This window comes from Periophthalmus magnuspinnatus, chromosome 3, assembly GCF_009829125.3.
Source record: "Periophthalmus magnuspinnatus isolate fPerMag1 chromosome 3, fPerMag1.2.pri, whole genome shotgun sequence".
Lineage (NCBI taxonomy): Eukaryota > Metazoa > Chordata > Actinopteri > Gobiiformes > Gobiidae > Periophthalmus > Periophthalmus magnuspinnatus.
The window spans coordinates 32580186-32597009 of record NC_047128.1 but is presented as its reverse complement, the minus strand read 5'-3'; the positions used below and the strand labels follow the sequence as shown (position 1 = coordinate 32597009).

Below are 16824 nucleotides of genomic sequence, written 5' to 3'. Positions count from 1 at the left end.
TCACCTCCATCTAATTTTACCCACTATTCCACAGATGCCCTTATAACTCCTACGTTTTAACTAACATCTGAATGACCTTTACTTTACATGGCTAATGTGCAATTTCTTTCAATCACTTGCGATCTGTCTTTGAATAATGTCATTTCCATACTTTATCTCCGTCTCCATCCCCCTTTGCACAAAAGAATATATAGTAATTGAAAGTCTCGCTACCCAAGTATAGCTCCTGTAAGACGTAGTACAGCCTTTGCATCCAGAAAAAGAAAAAGAAAATCTATACTTTTTTGTCATATCACTCAACTGTAATTAAAAGAGAGCTGATATAAATGTGTAGAGGCAAGTAACAACATGGATATGTGTATATTTGTATATGTACTGGGGGCAAAATCTCAAATTTAAAATATTTAATTTTTCCTGTAAAGTCTCACTACAATTACCATATGTCAAATAAAATACTCCAAACATCATAAGTTGTATCACAACTCTGCACTGTGTTGTGTTGTTATACATTTTTCATATTGTGCCAGCCGCTCTCCCATTCATTCTACCATTTCACCATGACATTCCATCATTTCCGTACAATTTCCCAGTTTCTCCACTGACCTTTTCTTTGTCTGATCTCCATATGACTAATTTCTTTCATTAGTACCAATCTGTCTTTTAATATGTCACTTCCACTGTACCTCGGCACCTCCCAGTGCTGCAGTCGGCCTCTGGGGACTGGCCTACAGGATAGAGACATGCTACACACATTAGGCTTGTGTGTTGGTGCAGCTCACCCTCAATGGGGGGAAGGGATTTTCTATCAGTGTTGGAATTTTTTCTGCATGCTCCAAAGATTGGATCTTTGGGGATTTGGACTGGCGGTCTACAGCTGTAGGTAGAGCAGAAAATGAATAGGGCTCATGGGAAATGCTGAATTGGGAAGGCGTTGTTAAAGGAAAATAGGGATATCGGATCCGCTGAGGAGCTGCTTCTGTTTACAATCAGCAGCATGTCTTTACTTTAGGGAGAGGTATTGATAATTAGTGAGCAATGCCTGATTGATAGCTTAAATGAGTAGTTAGTCAAACAAATTAGCATATGCCCTATCCAGCTGAGACATTTGTTTTGTCAGTGACATTTAATGGAAAGGAATTAACAGGAAATATTGGACATTTCAGTACCATAGATTTTACTCTGTGTGATACAGGCACAGGTGTAAAAGAAAAGAGTTGTTTTTATATAAAATGGCATTAAAAGTATATGTTCTCAAATGGAAAAAAATATTATTCTGGTTATATTATGTTACCAAGTTTAGCCTAAATGATCAAAAAGTATATGTACAATTACCAAGGTCCAATATTTTGCCTATGGGGCCACTGTCAAATCCATTTTATGTTCACTGTTCACAATTCTTGTCTTTCTCTCTGTCACTCTGTAAAAGGCATTTGTTTCACATTAGTCACAGATTAGCCACCGTTAAATTAAGGGCTAAACACACAAAATTGGGAGTGCAAGGATAAATTTCTGTGAGCTGTTAATTCCTTAAAATAGACTTAATTTTATGCTTCATTACCATGTAAACCAGTGGTAAATAAAGAGTGTATCAGGCTTACATGGACCTAAAGTGCTATTGTTGTGCCTTAGTGGTCAAAAATAAGACTCATAAATCATTTTCTCAGGTGCAAAGTACAATTAAAACAGGACACGTTCTGATAAAAACCCTTGAATAAACCACAGACCATGTAGCTGGGATTGTGCTTGCTGATCTCCACACACTTACACACAATCTCTGTCTGTCCTTCTATCTCCCTCCATTGACAACTTGTTAAATACAATGTAATTAGCTCCTGGGCCAACAAAACAGGGTTGAGATGGGTCCCATAAATCAGATGTGTGACTTTCCTGGTGATTCTTTGAACTCCACACATGTGAAAGTGGAAGGTGTTGGGTTAAAGGACAGACGCACAACACAACCTGCTTGTTACTGTGCGTTTTATCTGTTTGTGTGTGTGTTTGTGTGTGAGACCTAGTGCTTTTTAACAAGAGGGAGACACATGGATGGGCCTGGGATGGACTGACTGATCGATACTTGCAAGGAAAGCAGAACGGCTTGGGAGATGGATGAGTGGATATGTGGAGGGCAGGGAGGACGCTAAGGGATAGATGGGAAATAATGAGAGAATAATATATGGGAATAGGTAATACCAAAAGGGCATGTTGTTGTATTAGAATAGGTAAACGTAAGCGGAAAAGTGGACGATGATGACGGTGATCGAGTCAGACACAGGGCAAAGGAGAAGACGGCATGACAGAGGAAGGAGAGATTGAGAGGGAGGTGATGAATGGAAAACAAGGGTCCTCCACTTTAGGGTGAGATTGCAATAGATCCACTCATCCCAAATCCCAGGCCACTTGTCATTAAACATCACCAATTACTGAGGCAGAGAGAAAGAGAGAGTGAGTGTGTATGTCCGTGCTGGTACGCTTGAGCAGTGCCATAGATTAAACCAGTCAGCCCGAGGAGCATTAAGAGAAAGGAGGCAGTATTGAGAATAAGGGGCCATTACAACAAATACAGATGGGGTTTTAGTGAGGGAGAGTGGGCAGTTGTGGAAAAAATAGCGCCATTAATTGAAGATGTTTATTGTGAGAAAAAGAGGGCTTCTTCAGTGGTGCTTCTGTGTATTTTTCAGTCACGTGATATTTTCCTGGTATAGGTGCCATTTTGAGGACTTTGCACATTTCAAATGATCTAATATTTTCTTGTTGTTCAAGCTTTTCATCCCTTGGAGTCCAATTGTTGTCCACTAATCCCAAATCCTGGTGAATTTATGTACCTTTTAGTAGAATGGACACCACTTTGAGCTTTCCAAATTTCTCTTCACTTACGCAGAGAGCTAAAAGCGAGCGTTCTTACTGTCTAATTGAATATTTCGTCATTTAAACGTGTTATGGCTTTTTATCGCATAGGTTGCAGAATTTCCAGCTTAGTCCTTGGTACAGTGAGGAAGCAATTAATGTTGTAGTGTAGACCACTCCAGACACTCACCCCCCACGGAGACCAGAAGAGGAAACCCCGACTCAAATCTCCAGGGAGAACCTCTCTCTCTCTCTAACAGCGCAGCGCTTCATCGTTCAACGGGTCACTGACTCCACATCTCTGTCTCCCCGTTTCTTCACAAACCCCCTACCCCTCACCCTCCTTCTTACCCCTCTATACTCCCATTACTGTAACCTGCTGCAGTTAATTGAAAGCCAATGGTGTGAGAATATGCCTCTTTGACAGGGAGACTGCGGGGTTGTGAGGTCTTTTCTCTTTTTTTCATTCCTCCAAATGTCGTATAAATATATGTGAGAGTGGGTAGTTTATTTTATGGTATTGTTAGGGAGTCTGCCATGTGGTCCATTATTTTTACTATGTCTGTTTGTGTTTTGTCTCCTTTATTTATGCAATTTTCTCTTACCATCTTAGAGATTGTGAGTATACTAAACAATTGCATTGATATGGGTTACAGAGTTGTTAACGCACCAGGTTGTAGTTTCAAAGAAGGGACAACCTAATAATGAATGTAACTATGGTGTTGTATATATAAGAAAAAATCTCTAACAGGAACTAATAGGATCGTTGCTTAAATAATCGCTGTCTTAGGGATTTGTTAATATTTGTTGTACATGCTGCTGAACAGAGTAGATGAGCCACACCAATCCAGATGTTGCTACACGTGTAAACAGAAGTGTCGTGGAAGTACAAGTAGCTCCATGGAATAATCTACAACAATAATTATTCCTTCATATATGTGTCCAATCTGTACAACGCAATGTCTTTACATGTTAATTTTTAAAATGCTCACACACACAAATACTCAAATAATCACTGACTTCTTGATCTTCTGGTTTGGTTTCAGAGCGGCCCAAAAGTTGAACCTCACATCGAAGAAAAAGAAGCAGAAGACAGCGGCCGCAGCAGCCCCAGTGACATCATTGGCATCATGTGACCCACACATTTTCCCCACTAATTTTAGCTCAGCCTTACTCATGGCACCTCCGCCTGCCCCGCCCTGCCTGCTCCGTGCCGCCAACAAGATCAAAGACACCCCTGGGCTCGGCAAGGTAATTCATTGCGCACTAACCTTCCTATAGGCTTAGATGATGTAATGCGCTATTTTAGGATTGTTTTACCATATTGTTGAATGACGTCCTTAAAGTTGAAAAGTAAAACAGAGGTAAAGGCGCACTATGTAACTTTTCTGGTGTTGTGTCTGCCACGTACTTGTCTTCACAAAGATGTTATTGCTTTATATGGAGAGAAGTGACGGCATCAGGCAAAGTTACAGGTCAGATCAGTGCAAGGCAGGACAAGTTTATTTGTACAGCACAATTGGTACTTTATGTAATTCAAAGTGTTTTACAGAATAAAAAAGACATTAAAATCACCGTACAACAAATCAAAACATAAATAATCAACATAAAATGAACTTTAATCAGAATCAAAAGACTTTTATTGCCATTGTCAGTGAACACAGCTCACAAACTAGGAACTTACTTCGGTGATAAAGTGCAACATAAAACACTGAATAAATACAAATAAGGGCATGAATAAAGTTAAAAAAGATATGCTTAAAAATAAGGTAGAAAGTAGAAAATATATACAACAACAGCATCAGAAGAGAAGAGTGCAGAATAAAAACCTTTCAGAATAAAAACCTTTCAGTCATATGCGCAGATAAACATTGTTAAAGTAGAGGCCTGTCTCACATCTTCAGGGAGACTGTTCCAGGTTTTAGCTGCATAAAACCGATCCCCCATGTGTAGCCCCTGACTCTGGGCTCCAGCAGGAGGCCGATCCCCTGGTAAACTCACCCACAGTAAGAGCAGATGTGTCTTGAAGGTTTTTCTTACACCTGCAATTAAATATATGCAAAATAGGTTTAATTTTATATGGTGGGACATTCCAGGCATATCAATAATCTTCATGGACACAAGCAGGTTCAGGTGCTGGACCCTTTACCAGAAGTTACATAGTGCACCTGTGCTATAGTGCAAGTTGTTGTAGTACTAAAATGAGAATTTTCTAACAAACGTACAGTCTTACTTCTCAAAATAATGACACTAAATAATTTAACAAATAGATTTTAACTATTATAACTTTTCATCAGTGCCGCTTTTCTTACACAAAGACATGTATTGCTTTCTCTGCACGACTGGCCCTGCATCTTCACTTATTTGCTTCTTCTCTTTATATAAATAGTCAATTCAAGAGTCAGACAGTCTTGAAAATAGCAGCTCATTCTTCTGTTAATGAGTTAGATATTTCCCTCTGGAGCTGCTGAAGGTTGAAAAGCATTGGACAAAAACAGGAGTGGGTAAATATTGGGTTGAGTGATTGGACTAATGCACAATGTGGACACATCCATGAATGATAATATCGATCCATAACAGCTCAATGCGTCTGTCTGTTAATACATTTCAATTTTCTGCCACTCTCTTGGTTTGTAAGTGTGACGGGAGGTGAAGCGATCAGTTATCTTGGGTTAAAGTAACACAGACGTAAAGGGGGGTGAGGCTTCAATACAGTCAACCGAAATATATTCATCATGACCTTGGCCGATTTATCTAAGTGTGAGAGTGCCCCCGACACCTACCTGCCATACCGAAATCTAGCCAAATGGTTGCCAGGGTAACGCATTTCAGCCTGACAAAAGTCATTTGTCACCGTTGCCAGTGGTTGATGAAAAGTGTGGGTATGTGTGTTGGGCACGTGGGGGGGTTTCGGGCTCCTCAAGTGTGTGCAATATTGATCGTCCATGTAATGAGTTTTCAGTGCCCCCCTCCTCCGTGCTTTGACTGAGAGCCTCCCCAAGTCTCACTGTATTTGTCTTGCTGCTGATAGAAAACGTATAAAATAAGGAGAATAAACATGAAATACCATCTTTTAGTGTGCGTACAACACTGGACCGAACAAAATAAGGATTTCCAAGTAGTTCTGATAATTATTCAGATGATTATTTGGCTCTTTTAGCTGTAAATATCATTTCAAAGTAAATTTTGGCCTGCTATTGGACTCAAATCTCTTCTTTCTTATCACCCATTCTCAAACCAGTCCTACCAAGCATAAATTAGGACTGGTTTTGTTGATCCCTTACATTTCATAATAATACCCTCTTCAAATCTTGTTCACTTGCAGAATCTTTGAATACGATTTGAATAACATTCCTCACCTACTCCTCAAAGTGTCTTGTAAAAATGTTATTTCACCATTTGCATTTTATTACACTTTGCGCACGTCAACAATGCGCAGACTCAAATTTGCATACAATAAAACACACAATCCAATCCTCCACAGTGGCACGCGCACACGGCCGCACAAATGGCTGCGGTGACATTTCTCCAGTAAAAATGTCACCTGCAGTGGGGGTCGGCTCCCCACAGAAATGCCATTTGCGCACACTCCAGCATACTGTAGTGTACCGCGCAGACAAATTCAATGGATTATTGCAAAGCGTGACATATGTGAAGTGACAAAGCCCCTGGTCCATCTACAATACATCCTGTAAAGTACACAGGCTTACTGGTGTTAATATGACACAAAACAGATTGAGACGTCACGTTTTAAAGCCAGGGGAAATCAGGCGGTACGGGTCAAATGGGCTGCTGTTTGAGAGGAGGGATTTCAAATTAAATATAAATCCTTGTAAGGATCAGTCTGCGTGATATGTGTACTTTAGATTGCCCCAAGTTATTCCTGCACTTGTCAGATGTTGTCGGGCCCCTTCTGTCTTTAATCACATCAGCCACTGTGGAGCCACCAGCCGGTTCACGGATGGCAAGAAGTCGATGCATATCAGTCAAGGAAATTAGACTCTGGACGTCACTGTGTTCATGGACATTAAAATTTCCAGAGTTGAGACATTCCAGGAAAATGTTTTAAGAGGAAATATTATGTGTTTAGTGTTCAATTATAACATAAGTAGATAATAGTTTTAGATTTTGTTACTTGTAAACTGAAATATTGATCTAAAATGGCTTAATAATAGAAACTGGTCCACTGACATGTTCAAAACTGCAGAACTGATATGTTAGCAGTGGGTGGAGGTAGGGAGTAGGTGAAAACAGACATTTTCTGAGCACTATAGACTACAACCCTCACATCTTGATGGCGAGCCACCCAGATTTTATGCGGTAGGACAAAATAAATTGGAAAGCGCTCATCCTACTGCATTTTTTTCTTCTTTGGAACCAATTTATATCTTTTTTTTTTTTACTTTGGATCAAAACTTGTACATTGCATTTATGATTTAACTTTGGCATAAACTAAAATACAAAGAACACTGAACTTTTGCAGCAACCAACAATACAAATACTATTTATATTCACTGTATATTACTGTTTGCTTTGTTTATTTTTCGATGTTTTTTTACTTTTACTTAATACATTTCCGCTTTAAAATTTCAATATTAGTTGTTTGTGTTTTATTCACACCCCAGGCTCAAATAAGAACCAGTTTTCCGATGCTGCCAGTCATAATCGTACTTCGTCGTAGTCAAACCTTTAGCCTTGAATTCAAAATAATATAGGATTACACAAAGATGCAAGAATCAATCAAAAATTACAACTCAGAGAAAACAAATTACAAGGAAACACAATAATAACATGGTCCAAAGATCATAAAAGTAAAAAAAAAAAGCTTATAAAAGTCAGTTTAATCAATCCAGTGGGACTAGATCAGGGTTAAAAATGGGCAAAGTTGATAGTCAAACGCTACACCTACAACACCACAGGGAAAATATAATCAATAATAATAATAATCAAACTGAAAATGATTTATGGTAACAACATTTTAAACAAACAAACAAAAATGTCTCTTGCCAGATAAGGTTCCTTTCCTTTTCACAGCTAGTGTTGACATAACCCTTCACAATGTCCAAAAAACTGAGGCTATCGATTGTGCGAAGACAAATGAACTGACGGCTGTGGCATCTATTTTTTTTCCCAGTTTTGAGTCAATTAAAGTCAGCTTACTGTATGATAATTACTGACGCTTTTCTTTACCACAGCTCTTATCTAGACCATGGGTGTTTCTCATTGTTTTGTTCCATTCTTCTTCTCTTTCCTGAGTGACAGTAAAGGACTTAGGACTTCTCAGCCTTTTCATGTGCTGCCAAGTATTTTTCACATGCACAGCCCGATTGGGACGTGACCTTGGGGGAGGAGAATGATACTATGACAGCTAATCAATTTTTAATAGCAACTAGGAAGGCTCTCAGGCCACAAGCTGTTTGTGCCCATGTCATGAACAGGCTGCGGGTGTCTGTGTCTAGTTTCCAAATGAGTCTGTTATGGGAATGCAGCAGCCTCTCTGTTCCTCTGTGGCTCCGAGCTGAAATACTATAATGCTGTTGATGTTGTCGTGAATGGGCCATACAAGAACAAATGTCAACAACAAACACGAAACAGTTTCTCAATCTACTGTTTGTTTCTTTGTGCACAATATTATTTGGAAAAAAACTGATGCACGGATTATCAAGTTGCATTTTAAACGACAGAAATATAAAAGAAAGGGGAAATCCAGTGTTTTTTTGTGCTGGATATTCACTATTGTGCATGTAGCTCACAAACAAAGGGATTTTTGTGTTTCAATGTTTGTTTGCTACCCACCAAGCTTTTCCAACATGTTGTCATATGGTAAGAACTAAGTAAAACAAAACAGTAGAAATCCATCAATTGGACAAAAGTATTTATTTTTTTAAACTATTCAGCATCGTTAAAATTCAACGGACCAATTTGAACCTTTATTTGCTTTGGACCCCACCTGGACATTGAGTGATTACAACAAAACAAAACCTTGGCAAGTGTAGTTCTTTGATTGAGATAAAAATAAATAAATAAATAAAATAAAAAATAAATAAATAAATAAAAATAAAAATAAATTTAAAAATAATAATAATAATAATAAATAAGAAAAAAATAAAATAATAAATAACAGCAAAAAATAACAAAAAAATAACAACAAAAAAACAACAACACTACATTAATGATATGTATCTGTGTAGTTCATCATACAGTTCTGCTATTAATTGGTCCATAAATGAAAAATTGGTATAATAATTGAAACTAATGCACTGAATGAATTGTACTGTAGCTTTTTGATCCTCACTCATCTATGTGTCACGTGTGATAAGCTCATAGTCCTAAAGATACAGTGAACTCAGCTAGAGTGAATACATCTGATCAAATTAGAACTGATCGGGAACTTGCTATTCCCCTGTGAGATTTGGTCTAATTCTGTGCACATGTGTTTTCACCAGTGTGTGCCCCACTGCAGTCGGCAGGAGCCAATTAGAGCGCTGCTTGAGCCTTTTATTGATTTTCTGGCCAATAGTAATGAAGCGGTGCAGAAAGAGGCTATAGGGTGATGGTCAGCCATGTTTGTTGGTCTTAAGGTAAATTCCTTTGCACAAATTGGCTAAAATCTTCATTGTGCTGTGTGTGTTTGAGGTTAAGTCAATAAAAACATAAAAGAGGATCTAAGTAAAATATAGACTGACTCTTGAAGGTTTGGCTTAAGTTTTCTGTCTTTTACTACTGCAGTTTGAGCAGCTTAGCATTTTTATTCATTGCAGCATGAAGTGTGACTTTGAATATAGAGTGTGGTGGTTTTGGTTGAGTTAGGGATGAGAGAAAAGGAAAAAGTTTGTCTGACACTTGGAGTAGCATTACTTGAATGAATAAGAGCAGAGAAAAGAAGAAAAGATGCTTTGTGTGTTCAACAAATGAAGCATCTGTATCTCTGTAATATACAAAAAGCTCAAGGCAACAGTTTTTTATTATATGAAAATCATCAACAAGTGGCATGTGCTTATTTTGCCAAGTACAAATATCCCTCCTACCAAGAACTAATTTGTTTCATAAGTCAGTGTGGACAGATAACATGGTTTGGATAAAGAGGCAGATGTTTAGGTTAGTGCAACTTGGTGGAGTCTAGAGGAAATCCAAGAAGAGATTTGTAGACCACCTTTATTAAGATTAAGATGGTGTGGGTAAAGATGCTGCAGAGGAGAACAGTGAAATGGAGAACAGTTTGAGATTGTTTACATTTTAATTCCACTATTTGCAGCGTTGATTATAAATTGCATATATCAATTTGCCGCTGATTGTCCCTTGAAACTAGATTCGTTACTGGTTTCCTCTGTGCAGTTTGTGTAAGCCGCCTCCGGGATTGCGACCTTGGACACCTCGGTATTGATTCCTAGAGCAACGAGGCTAAGGACCTCCTGAAGATATTGTAATTTAACTGTTAGATAAATGAGTCATAATTAGGACTGGAAACTGCACCTACTCAAAGAAGCCATTTTGTTTCTAATCCAAGTGTTCTACAGAAATATCATACGGTGTCGGTTGATGGCCCGATGATAAAAAGGCCAGATAGTGAGTAGCATTATGTTGAAGTGTTTTTCGATAATGCACATGTGAGGACACTTAGCTCTCACGTTGTCAGTGTGAAGAGGAAATGGGTTCTCGGGGGGGAGGAGGGGGTAGACTTTATGAGTTACGTCTTGTAAAGTGTGCCACAGTAAAATCCTTCCCTCAAGCTCTTCTGATGTGATGGGCTCTTTATTGAGGTCAGGCAGGGCCATCACCCTGACTCTAAGTGTTTAAGACTCTATCTACCTGTGTATGAGCGAGAGAGGGGAGGTAGGGGTGTGCTTTCATATCTTAAGGGGACAAAAGCTTTAAAATTTAATGTTTACGGGTTATGCTGAAAGATTTTTTGGGGAAGTAATTTCATTTAAAGGTCTTATAATAACCGAAATTGACTCATGTGAGCTTTACTCATGTTATAATGCTGTTCTCTTCTCCAAAACAGACCTGGAATTGTGTTTTGTTTCATTCACACATGTTTGAGTAACACTTTATTATTAGTCTGTCTACATCTCCAAAGCTCAAAAGGCACTGTTCCACCTTGTGATGTCATGAAGTGGTAGCTTTCAAGTTAATAGTTACCTTTTGTTCAGTAGAGATGGGCAATTCCAGGGCTGAAATTATCCAAATGGTTTTAGTGAAATTCTGTGGAGTTTAAAAACACAATGGAGCACTTCCTGTATTACAACATGATGACATCACAAGGTGGAACAGAGTGAAATGAGCTTAAATATGCAGGGTTTGTGTGTTAAACATGTGTGAATGAAACAAAACACAACTCCAGGTCTGTTTGTGATCCAGAAGCAACATAACATAGATCAAAACTAGTGTAATATGGGCCCTTTAATATAATGCTAATGGAACGGACATTTCGCTGGTATCCTAGGCAACGCTATAGGGATTACATATTTATTGCGTACAGGTGGCATCTGCTAGTTTCACACACCTCCAACTTTATATTGTCCAGTGATGCATTACCGCAATAAAAGTACAGGGTAAATGCCATGCTGTTGCAAAAGGTTTTATTGGCTTTCAACATGATCAAAGACAGGTTACCATGAGGTCACTATGCTCGTGAAAAATAAAACACAGATTTAAAAGGATTTTCATACAGTTCAAAGTTAAACTCAGATGTAAAAGACGCGCAAAAAGAGATGGCTGCCTTGGGAATTTGCATAAATAGACATGTCTTAACATAACAAAAATGCACGTTGTTGTCGCAGGTATTCCATATTAGAAATGTAGTAGAATATACGTTGTAAGATGTTGTATTTTTCTTGTGTTCAGGGCTTGGAGTATTTTGGGATTACTGTGTCCCAAGGTGATACTGGTAAAGTGCTAGTGCTGAAAGCCAAAACACTTCAGACGGAGATTATCTTAAGCACCATCTATCTGTGCGCTTTGGGACAAACTAAATACATAAACATCAAGTCATATTTTTAAGAATGGGTTCACATTGTGCCTATATGTGCATTTGTTGTGGTGGTTACAGCCTAATGTTCCAAATAATAACATAATCAGATGTGTCAAAAGTGTGTTCCTATAATTGGTTGTAATATTGAACGTAGATCTGTATTTCTAAAAAGACCATCATCTGTTGCAGCATCAGTGTCAATTTGGAAACACAAAAGTAAAGTTGTTAATTATAAAATGTTTGAATGACGCAGCATTTCCCATCTTAACATATCAAGGGAATCAACAACTTGAGACTGAAGTGAAAATGAAGAGCAACCAGACGAGAGCTGAAACAGGATTTTCACAGTTTTTGATGTGCGGCACAGAGCTCAGCATGCCAAAGGTTTCCAGGGTGAGAGGAGGATTTAGGGAGGAGAGAAGTGAGTTAACTAGAGTGACAGGTATAGAAATAGAGGGGAGGAGAGGACAAGCATGTAACAGCAAGGTGAATAAGATGAAGTGACAAGCTGCGAGTAATGAATGTTTATAAATCAGGAGCTTAAATGGTTAAATATTGCTGCTGTATAGGATGGTGGTCTATCTGTGGAAATCTACAAAAATAAAAGGTGGAAAAAAATGTGAATCCATAAAATAAATCCATTAGGGCTGTTGACGGTCAAAGAAATTCTTGATCGACTGAAGACTTGCCCTGTGCACTGGTTAATCGTCTAAAAGGGTTGAGCAGCGGCACTGGCAAAAGCTCTAAAAATGGTTGAGATCTTGCACAAAAACTATAATATATACAGAGATACAACATTGTCATAAGTGAAAAAGGCAGATTAAACTCCAACTAAGTCATCCCATGCCTTCTTCACCCTGCTCTGGCTCATAGAAATGCTTATAATCTCACTAAAATACAACACCATTGACCAAGAAATGAATCAAAGGACTAAAGGACTTTTTGTGCTCTTACCTCCAGGTGAAGGTGATGGTCCGTGTGTGTCCCGTGTCCCAGTCAGATGAATCCAGCTCCTTCCTCAAAGTCAACCCCAGTAAGAAACAAATCACCATCATGGACCCGGCGGCCAATCAAACTGCGAATACAGCTTCACAGAAAAGGCCCTCAGCCAATCAGGTTCCTCCGAAGATGTTCACTTTCGATGCAGCGTTCCCTCCTGATGCCTCACAGGTGAGTTTGGACTCTGAAAGTATTAGATGTATTTTAGCACCACAGACTCGCAGAAGCTACACATGGCTTCAGCTGATTAAAGCGAGCGTAACAAGTATGACTAAAAACGCCATTAGAGCTTTATTTCATCTGCTGTGACTAAAGGGATTGACTCTAGTTATAACAAAAAACGAGACTGGATGGATTGCTGTGTCGACATAATCTATTTCCTATTATTACATGCGACTGTGCCTGTGTGAACCATCTAAATCTTGGCTAACTTTGTATATTTGACGTTAAAGCTGTCCGTACGTGTCAGTGTTACATTTTAAAGCTGCACTGCATAACTTCTGTACTGGGGTCCACCATCTCGAGTTTACACATTTTTCACAACCTTAAACCTCTTATTTAGTGCACATTTTCCCTATTTTGTTGTATTTTTTTTTGTATTATTTCATCATTTGTTAAGGCAAAAGCCCGGTCACTTGTTCATCTGAAAATAAATCCAATTCACTTTCAATAATTTCATGTGTGGACATCATTGAGTACAAATATGAATGCTGTGTTGTGATGATGATGTACATGTTCAGGTTCATAATTGATGCTTTTCTGCCGGTGTCTGTTGCTAGGCGGAGGTGTGCGCGGGAACGGTTGCCGAGGTGATTCAGTCTGTAGTGAATGGAGCAGATGGCTGTGTCTTCTGCTTTGGACACTCCAAACTGGGTAACGCACATTTCCCTGTTTCCGTCGCACACACACGCACACATGTATAGACACATGTGAGTCATCTTTGGAGAGTGCGACAGTCTTTTGCCCCTCTGTCTCTCAACTATCGGCGGGAAAAAGAGGCAGGATTAGAGTCTTCCGCAGCTCAAAGCCGGCTCTGCTTGCTCACAGTGTGTTTCTGGCGTCCTTTCTGTTGCTGTAATCCCTCTGAAGCTGCTTTTAGAGGAGACAACTTGAAAAGGGTCAAGATGAATACAGAGACGCAGGGGCAAAGAGACAGCCTCACCATGTAACCACGGTAAATCTGCATAGAATAACAACTCTTGATGCTTTTGGATGGAGATAATTTTATGCAAAGACAAATTTGATGCTTTTTATACAGGAATTAATTATCAATAGCTGTTGCACTTGAGGTTGTGTCAGACAAGCAGGGCATCTGATGTAAAATATACCAATTTTGGGAATCATAGAAATTATTATAATAACATAATGAACTAATACTTTCTTGAGAACCCCTTAATTAAGTAGTTACTAAACCTGAATCATTCTTACCCATTAGTTCATTACAAATTAAGTCTAATCTAAGGCTAATTAAGGTGTCGCTTTAAAAACATGGTACCAAATTGTTTACCGTGGACACAAAAGAACATAATAAGCACCAGTCCTTCTTTATAAAGAGATTAAACCAATAGGGCTCTGTTTTACACTCCCATATTTTTCTGATTAAACCATTGGATCCAATAAACCAGCAGATGTCTTTTAATGACTATCGCTCTCCTGTGTGTTAAACCAGCATGTCTTCTACATTACAGAGTAGATCCAGGTTGATATCCAGCATGTTCACACATTTTAATGCAGGTGGCAAATATTGACAAACAAGTGACAGAACGAGCCAGTGATTTACAGTGATTCACGGTATTACTATGCACACATACAGCAGTTGTACATCGTATTGTTGTCAACATGTAACAGACAGACAAATTGGGAGTTCTGGTCCTTTAAACCCCCTGTGGAGCTTTTCATGATGATCGTAAATGCGACTCTGCACATTCTGTTACCGTGACTGATACAGGTAACGTTGTACTGAGGCTCTGACCTTGGGAAATGGGAGATCATGCCGTGAGATCACTTTTGGATATGGCTGACCCAAGGCTATGAGTCATAATGAGGTGGCATTATAGAGGCATTACCTTTTTTTTCTAATTAAAATCAGCAAGATAAAAGGCATTTGTCTTGGCACTGTGGTCTTAGGCTAAATGGGACACACACATAGACAAATGGATAATAGCTCCAAACGGTTTAGAAATGAATTTATTTAATAGACTTGAGCTGTATAATTAAATTCCAGACTTGGAGCAGTGTCCCATTGATCAGTTATGGACTATTTGATTAATATCTATAATGGCTCATGCTCTCTCGCTAATGGCACTTATGTCGTTATGTGTCTCTGAATGAACTATCATCCTTTTTTTTGTTTTAAAGTGGAATTTTGGAATTTGGACAGCAACCAGTAGGGGTAAGATGAGACATAATTTCAACAAGATAAAATGAGACATGGGAATGAGTCCATGAGAGTGAGACAAGGCAAGATTTGGCCAACACTTAACCAGTTTTTTGTCCAATCCAAACGTAACCTCATTGGAAAAAAATCTCACAAGATAATTTTTCTGTTGTTTGCACAATCTTGTGGAACGAGATCTTGTCCCATCCCTAAGGACCAATGATACCACAAATAATGAAGTTATTCTACCTGAAGTTATTTAAAGATACATTTTTACTAAAGTTTAAGTTAAAGATTTAAACATATAATGCGGTATACATTCTGCATATCATAAAAGTTATCATTTTCTTTCATATAGCCTCAGCGTTGGTTGTGAGAGGATTGAGGTTCTTTAACTTGGGATTCGCAGGCAATGGTCAATTTGTTGGACTTAACACTTCAGTTCATTCACTACGAGGAATTAGAGCCGCCTGGTTCAACAACACTTAAGTTACAAGAATAGATCTCACCCAGCCATCCAAACACTACAATAATATTAGCTCATAGTATGTATTTTTTAGGACTTGAGGTTGAAAAAATGCTAGTTTCATACCCAGTTGATGAGTGTGTTTTTTATTGAGGATATGCTTAGGGAGACAGTAAGAGAACAATGGGAAATTAGCGTGTAGCAGAGAAATGCCTCCCACCATTGAACAAATCGCACACAGTTGTCTCATTTGAATCACACCAGATATTTGATGTTGGCGCTTTATACAAGCTGGAGGGACTGTTAAGCGTTACACATGGCATTGTTTAGCTCTGTGTGTGATCTATGCTCAGCTATTGTGTATTATTAAAAGGGTCAATGCTATTGGACTAGATATATTTTCTCGATGTTCTCATAATTCATCACATGTTTCTTGTGCTGTCGATACAGGGAAATCCCATACAATGATTGGTCGTGATGACTCCCTCCAGACTCTGGGTATCATCCCCTGTGCAATCTCCTGGCTCTTTAAGCTCATCAATGAGAGAAAAGAGAAGACCGGAGCTCGCTTCTCTGTGCGGGTCTCTGCAGTGGAGGTCAGTATCTGCAGCTGCATGTGTTTAGGATTATAGGATAGAGTCTGACTGTGCATGGGTATGTTTTGTTATTGATACTGTCTTTGCACCGTAGGTTTGGGGGAAGGAGGAGAACCTGAAGGACCTTCTTTCTGAAGTGGCCACAGGCAGTTTACAGGACGGACAGTCTCCTGGTGTCTACCTCTGTGAGGACCCCATCTGTGGCATGCAGGTACACATTTGTTACAAGTATAATCACCACTGGTGCTGTAGCTGGCTGTTGTAATAAGTGCAAATGGATAAACATTGTATCAGAATACTGTTGCTTTAATCCAGTAGCTCTAGGCTCACTTCCTTCTGTAAGCATACAAACTGTGCTTTTCTAATCAAGACAGAAACTGCAAATAATCGGTCATACATTGGAATTAACAGTAATTAACAGCCAGTTATAATATCAAATTTTAAAAGTTAATAAATTATTGTACTGTTTTGTAGAGAAATCTTTCAATAGCCAATTTTTCTGAAACAGTTTGTGAATTACCAGTTTGTGAATTGCAGGATGTCAGGGTTCAATTCTCCCATGGAGTGC

General features: G+C 38.8%; 1 protein-coding gene across 1 annotated transcript in view; it reads left to right on the top strand.

Moving 5' to 3' along the window:
- The window catches only part of kif26ba (kinesin family member 26Ba), a 57048-nt gene that overhangs the window by 26540 nt on the left and 13684 nt on the right, over positions 1-16824 (top strand). Inside the window, exons 5-9 of the mRNA XM_055230793.1 lie at positions 3891-4095; positions 12779-12988; positions 13597-13690; positions 16111-16256; positions 16351-16467. Coding sequence (XP_055086768.1) covers positions 3891-4095; positions 12779-12988; positions 13597-13690; positions 16111-16256; positions 16351-16467 — 772 coding nt within the window. The remainder of the gene's footprint in view (positions 1-3890; positions 4096-12778; positions 12989-13596; positions 13691-16110; positions 16257-16350; positions 16468-16824) is intronic.